This window comes from Teleopsis dalmanni, chromosome 2 (assembly GCF_002237135.1).
Source record: "Teleopsis dalmanni isolate 2A chromosome 2, ASM223713v2, whole genome shotgun sequence".
NCBI lineage: Eukaryota > Metazoa > Arthropoda > Insecta > Diptera > Diopsidae > Teleopsis > Teleopsis dalmanni.
Genome location: NC_051847.1, coordinates 170,742,964 through 170,750,830, shown reverse-complemented (window position 1 = coordinate 170,750,830; position 7,867 = coordinate 170,742,964). Strand labels below are relative to the sequence as shown.

The 7,867-nt window shown below is 25.7% G+C and overlaps 1 protein-coding gene across 1 annotated transcript; it reads left to right on the top strand.

Annotated features, from left to right (window-relative positions):
- The first annotated feature begins 348 nt into the window (after window positions 1–348).
- On the top strand, window positions 349–2,200 carry LOC119685844 (dynein heavy chain 10, axonemal-like). The gene is made up of 4 exons (XM_038100236.1): window positions 349–459; window positions 545–646; window positions 1,500–1,646; window positions 2,025–2,200. Exons 1-4 carry the CDS (start codon window positions 400–402, stop codon window positions 2,169–2,171), a joined length of 456 nt encoding a protein of 151 aa, XP_037956164.1. The 5' UTR covers window positions 349–399; the 3' UTR covers window positions 2,172–2,200.
- Window positions 2,201–7,867: the final 5,667 nt, after the last annotated feature.

The following is a 7,867-nucleotide window of genomic DNA, read 5'->3' as shown; positions in this document are numbered from 1 at the left end:
ATTTTTTTTAAATTTATTTTATTTTAACTCATTTTATTTTATATAATTTTTTTAGATTATTTTGTTTTGTTTTATACTAGTTTTTTTATTTTAATTTGTTTTATTTCAAATTTGTTTTTAATTTTTATTTTATTATATGGTATCTAAATTATTTTGTTTATTTTTTTGTCTTGTTCTGTAAGTCTGGTGTTCTTTAAGGAAGTTAAAATTACAGAATACTACATTTTTTCAAGATACAATTATTTGAATTATAATTTAAATAATCATCTAATCATTTAAAGTACTTTTATTATATATGTATTTACTTATGTTTATATATTTACTTAATCTTCATTTTGTATAATTTTTAAATAGAATCGCAATACTCAATTTAAATACTGGGCACTATCAGGTGAGCCAATGGTTATGTGGCTTTCTGGTTTGCATATACCTCAAAGTTATCTAACAGCATTAGTTCAGGTAATTGTTTTAATCATATCGTTAACCATATCATTTATCATTTGGTAATATTAAAAAAAATATCTCTACTATTTCATATTTTCAGATTGCTTGTCGCAAAAATGTTTGGCCATTAGACAGATCAACCTTATATACTTGTGTTACAAATTATACAGACCCAGATGATATTGAAGAACGCCCAGCTACGGTAAGAACAAACAGAGTTTTATGCCTATTTTCAATATTAACCAAATAGAAGATACAGGGGTTCCTAATAAGAAAAACTTTATATATTCACTAAATAAAGTAATTTACGAACTATATAAAGTGTTTTATATAGGTACTTATGTATATATGTATATATGTATATATGTACTTATATATATATATATATATATATATGAAGTGCTTTATATATTAAATAAACTTCAATATGAATATGAATAAGAAAACATACAAGACTGTGAAAATATACAAGACTTGTATTTTTTTACGGTTTCCTCTATTGGACTTAAGTTTTACATACAGTTTTAAGTTATTCGTTTTCAATATTAGCGACAATTTATTATTAAATTATTATTAAAAAGTTATTTATTAGTGAGTTATCATTAATTTCTTAATTAGTTACAATTACTTGAAAAAATAAACAATTCTAAAATATTTTTATTTTGATTTTCCTCAAATACATGAGTTTATATTTATAGAAATATTTTATGTTGCTCTTCCATTAAGGTGCATAGCACCTAAAAACGAAGATGAATTTCTATTCTACTACTCTCGCGATGCAAATTTTGGCAAAAAACAAACAATTAATATCTTATTGATTAATTCTATTGACAAACCATTTGGTTAAGTGCAAGCACATAAAAGCTCATTTGTTCCACCCACAAACCTAATACCAGAATTTCTCTCTAATTAGCCATTCCGATTGAATGTTAATCATGTCAACTCACTTTATATCTCGTTTTTCTTTTTTTCTTGCTTATGACTCTTCTGTTGCTCTGTCAAAATGTCAATGAACACATCATGTCCGTCTTTGTATTGCTGTCATCGACTAATAGGGCTGCTACATATCTGGACTTTACATTGAAGGCGCTCGGTGGGATATGAAAATCAATGAATTGGCGCGTTCGCATCCCAAAATTTTGGTGGAAGAATTACCAATTATGTCAGTTGTGCCAATAGAAGTTCACAGACTGAAATTACAGGTCAGTATTTAATTTTATTAATTTTGTTTTTTTGTTTTTGTTAAAATTCGTTCTCATGCATAATTGTGTGGAAAGTGAAAATTTAATAATGTACTCTTCTTTATTTGGATATAATATAGAATACGGCGATCTATGCCATATTTACTAATATCTATTTAATATTTTTATTTTTTCATTTTGCTTGGGTTGACCAAACAATGCCAACTGCAACTGACAAGTACTAATTTGAAATTAGTTCAAGTTTGTTCGTGTGCCATAATTTCACATATTAAAGTACAAAAATGTTCAAACGTTTTTCATTTCACACATTGGGAACAAATTCGTTTTTTTTTTAATAATAATAATGACCTTCATTATAAAAAATTTATTTTTGTTTAGAACACCTACCGTTCTCCAGTGTACACAACATCCTTACGACGCAACGCTATGGGTGTAGGTCTCGTGTTCGAAGCTGACCTAGCCACATCGGAAGATTTAAGTTTATGGATTTTACAAGGAGTTTGTTTAACATTAAATACTGACTGAAAAATTTTTAAAATGTTTATTTTTTAACTTCAAATCTATTAAGTTCTCATCTTTTTATTATTTTATTTGAATATATTTTATTGTTATTAATTGGATACAAATAAAAAGTATATACTAATTTATTTTATATGCAATTTTAATGATATATAATAATATAAACATTAGAAACACAAATTGACATGGTTTAACACTTGACTGAGCTCTCATGAACTATTATAAATAATACTTTCAAAAAATAAAGTATGATGCCTATGGTACTATATTAAATAGGGGCGTCGATAAAAGTGAGAACGAAAACAGAGTGTTACACTGATTTGGTGCTTAGAAACTTTTACTCAAGTGGTGTTCGGAATTATAATCTTTTTCAAAAAATTTCTAATCAACCTAGCAAAACATGTTTTTGTGTACATTTTTTGAAATGTTATCTACTTAATTTTTCATATATAATAAACTCACTATTTAAATATCGTTTCTTATAAGAGAGTTTTTTCTATTACCATCCTTTTTGCTATAATCGCCTATTGGAAAAAAAGTTAACTTCTGTTTTTTCGACACAATAGAATTTTTTATTTGGTACCTATACATAATAGATAGTATAAAATATTTCTTTAAAAAAAGTGTGTATTGTTTTTATTTAATAGGTAATAAAGTTAAACAATATTCCAACATTCCAACTGATATAAAACCAATTGCTAAAATTCAAAGAAATATCTAATTTATGCTAAATGATCAACATTCTGCATTTGGTGCATAACCCAAAAACATAGAAATATAAAGACATGTAATTTGCCTCTGTTAAAAAAATCATGAATTCTGAAAAGGTACACGCAATGGGAAAAACATGTCTGTTCAAACGTATAAACAATCGAACTTATTATTTTATGTATGATCAATGCTATTTTGTTAGGGAAGTCAGCAATCAAACCAATAGCGAACATGTTGTATTTTGCTTGCACAAAATCATATAGAAAAAACTCTAATATCAGAGCAAATGCACACATAGCTTCTAGCTCATGCGTATGTAAGTTTCTTGGTAAATTTTTTCTACTCTTCTTTTTATTGCACACTTACTAAATATATATATGCATGGGTAGGTGAGACAATATTTTTGAATGTGATGCTTGAATTTTGTTTGTGTGCTTTTTTTTTCTTAAAATATATGACTGGCTTCGTGTGCATAAAATGCACAAGTCTTCCAAATTATTTAAAATTTGATTTTTGCTGAAATTTTATACTGGCTTCATACTAATATATGATGTTTGCCTATGACATGATGCGAAAACACCGGAGTAGCGCAACCACAGTTGTTATTAGTGTAAATGCTCTTAATATGTTTGGCTATCAAGACTCGGCTATGCCATACAGTAACAATAGTTTTATGAAGAATATTCATATATACCATATTATACAATAATTGATTATGTTTTATATATTAAGTTTTTATTATTATATTCTTATATCAAATACAATAGAATTATTAACTAAATTTATTACTTAAATTATATAGAATACAACTATAAACCTTAGATAACTAATTATACATTAACTTAAATAAACTAGAACTATTAACTAAATTTAATTGCATATTACTTATAACTGTTTAAAATAAGTTCATTTATTTAGGGTGAATATTTTTGTTTCATTGCTAATTTTTCTAAACATTTATAAATAGTATATTTTTTATTAAAATTTAAATTTTTGCAATTGTTTTTAATATGCTGGTAAATTTTGCACTATATTAACAATTTTTTGGTTTAAAAAACCCTCAGTATTGCCATTTAAATGGCATTGAAGATATCATAATAAAGTTATTAAAAATTAAAATTACTTATTAATTTGATATAACTTATTAAAAGTATTAATTAATATAATTAAGTTAATGTTTTACACAGAAGTTCAAATATTTACAATTTCTTTAATTTATTGTTAAATTTTACACTATTTTTTTTAAGTACCCAGTTTGATTTAGCACTTTTATTGAAAAGTTTTTTAAGTTTTAAGTTTTTAAGTTTATTATTTATTGTTAATTTTTCTAATCATTCATAAATATTATTAGACTAATATATTTACATAAATATAAATTTTTACAATTTTTATAATTTACTTTTAAATTTTGCATTATCTTGGCTACTTTTTAGTAGCCACTTTGAGTTCTTATATAATAGAACTTTTATTAAGAAGTCCAACAAAATTTCGCGATGGCTACCGCACATCGGCTCCTCAAACCAATTTTCGCTTTGTACATTTTTTTTCATTTCTTCTTTTATGCTATTTATTATAATTTTTTTAATGCCATTTACATAATAATACTCTTCAAATATTTTTTTAAAAATTTCAAAATGTAAAACGCACATTTTATAGAGATCGTCAGAAGGATTTTTTAGTAAAAGGTGATCACCTTTTACTTTCTTTTTCAAAAAAGAATACCATTTAAATGGTATTAAAGAAATCTTAGCAAACACTATAAAAAAAAGAAATAAAAAAGTTTATAACAATAATTGATTTAAGGATCCGATTTACGGGTGCCACAATGAAATTTTGTTAAAAAACTTTTCAATAAAAGTGCTAAATCAAACTGGGTACTTAAAAAAAATAGTGTAAAATTTAACAATAAATTAAAGAAATTGTAAATATTTGAACTTCTGTGTAAAACATTAACTTAATTATATTAATTAATACTTTCAATAAGTTATATCAAATTAATAAGTAATTTTAATTTTTAATAACTTTATTATGATATCTTCAATGCCATTTAAATGGCAGTACTGAGGGTTTTTTAAATCTGAAAAGTTGCTAATATAGTGCAAAATTTACCAGCATATTAAAAACAATTGCAAAAATTTGAATTTTAATAAAAAATATACTATTTATAAATGTTTAGAAAAATTAGCAATGAAACAAAAATATTCACCCTAAATAAATAAACTCATTTTAAACAGTTATAAGTAATATGCAATTAAATTTAGTTAATAGTTCTAGTTAATTTAAGTTAATGTATAATTAGTTATCTAAGGTTTATAGTTGTATTCTATATAATTTAAGTAATAAAATTTAGTTAATAATTCTATTGTATTTGATATAAGAATATAATAATAAAAACTTAATATATAAGACATAATCAATTATTGTATAATATGGTGTTTATGGATATTCTTCATGAAACTATTGTTACTGTATGGCATAGCTGAGTCTTGACAGCCAAACACATTAAGAGCATTTACACTAATAACAACTGTGGTTGCGCTACTCCGATGTTTTCGCATCATGTCATAGGCAAACATCATATTTTAGTATGAAGCCAGTATAAAATTTCAGCAAAAATCAAATTTTAAATAATTTTGAAGACTTGTGCATTTTATGCACACGAAGCCAGTCATATATTTTAGCAAAAAAAAACACACAAACAAAGTCCAAGCATCACATTCAAAAATATTGTATCACCTACCCATGCATATATATATTTAGTAAGTGTGCAATAAAAAGAAGAGTAGAAAAAATTTACCAAGAAACTTACATACGCATGAACTGGAAGCTATGTGTGCATTTACTCTGATATTAGAGTTTTTTCTATATGATTTTGTCCAAGCAAAATACAACATATTCGCAATTGGTTTGATTGCTGACTTCACTAACAAAATAGCATTGATCATACATAAAATAATAAGTTCGATTGTTTATATGTTTGAACAGACATGTTTTTCCCATTGCGTGTACCTTTTCAGAATTCATGATTTTTTTAACAGAGGCAAATTACATGTCTTTATATTTCTATGTTTTTGGCATAACACTGTGCAATTTCTTTGTAGTTAACATAGATTCTGTTATTATTCCACTGTTAGTTGTCAGTTTTATTTTTACGCTGTTATTTCTGACTTCACGAACTTAAACGCTTCTTGCTAATTGTGATTATGGATAATAAAATAACATGCTTAACTTATTCAACGGAAGCTGGGTAAAATGTTTTATTTTTATTTTTTGCATATAAAAATAATTTTTATTGCTGCTTATTTTTCAATTGAAAACCGCAATTGGAATTTAAAATGACTGTTATTCAAAAACAGAATATAAATGGCAATTACTGCTATTGAATGCTACTAATTAATTGATAGGCAGCATTGCCTATCATTCATACACGACGTACAAGTATTATGTGTTATCAGAAAAGATATATAACCAGTATGGTCTTTGCAATAATAATTAACGAATAACAAGGAATTTGTGTCACGCAAATAACAAGTACATTAAATTTAATCTTACCGACTTTACTCAGTATTTAAGTCGATGATAATTGATGACACTTTTAATACATTACTATAAAAAAAATGGCGATATTAAGAAACCAATGTTTCTAATGACTTATAACTAGGAATTGAAATATATCGTTTTAAAAACGAAAGCAATTTTTATGGTTATTAGAACCAGTAAAATGATATTATACGAAATTCTTGCGTTTTGCGATTCGAAAAGTGGATATGCATAATTTACATATCATATAAATTTCGCAGGGTGCAGTAATTAAATACAAGAAACTGATGATAAGTATTTGACAATGTTCGAAGCAGCTCTATTGCCAGCCAAAAAATCAGTTAATTAAAAATAATAGAAAAAATAACCTCTTCTTCCAATTTCTATACTGTTCAATAAAAATTTCTCCATTTAAAACAATAATTTAGTTTCCTTCGTCAAAACAGATGTTAGAATTTAATTAAAAAAAATAATAAAAAAAAGAAATTTTTTTGTTGCTGCAATTTCACTACTATTCGATAAAAAGCTTTCTATTGAAAACAATAATTTATAAAAGAATTTAGTTTTTTTATCAAGATAGATTTTTAGATTCATTTTAAAAGTGAATATAGGAACAGGTCTGTAATATGAGTTCATTGAAATACTTTATTACACTCTGTTTCTATTTATCCTTGTTTCTAACTCTCTCAGTCTCCAACTCACTCTTGTCTTCCACCGCCTCTTTACAGTACATTTTTTCCTATTTTTCGCATATAAAAACACGACACACATATTTTAATGCTGCAATGCATCTCAAATATTTTTTTCTCAGCACTAAAAAAGTATGATGAAGTTATATATGAGATTTCAGCATAAAGTTAATTGAAGTGGGGAACTTTAATTTAATATATGAAAAAACTGAAATAAGATTTAAATTTTTCAAACTGTCATACGTCCTGAAGTGCCTGCGTAGCTGATATTTATGCACTTAAATTGTACAATTGTGAAGAAATGCTCATTATTTTCATCCACTTGACATTAGTTCATTGGGCCTATTTACACTATCATGAACTTGAGATGAACTTGACGACAACATGAACTGTCAGTTCAGTTTTAACTATCATGAACTGTTATGAGCGTCGAATTTGTTTTGTTTTGTGTAAACGTATAAAATGCTTGCGTGTAGTAGTGCAGTTGCACAGAAATTGAGAGTATTCAGTATTAAAAAGTAAACATAAACATAACATTGCATATGTATGCGTGTCAAGCTGAAGAAACGCAGCAAATTTCATTGCGTGAAATTCATAAACTAACATCACACCCTTTTCCCTCTTTCATCAAGAAGTAACCGGTTTTCAAGTTCATGTTCATGTTACGTTCATGATAGTATAAATCGGCCCAATTGGATTGATACAATATTTATTATTAAAGTAGGCTAATATCATTTTATAACAAAATGTTTTTGTTGCGTT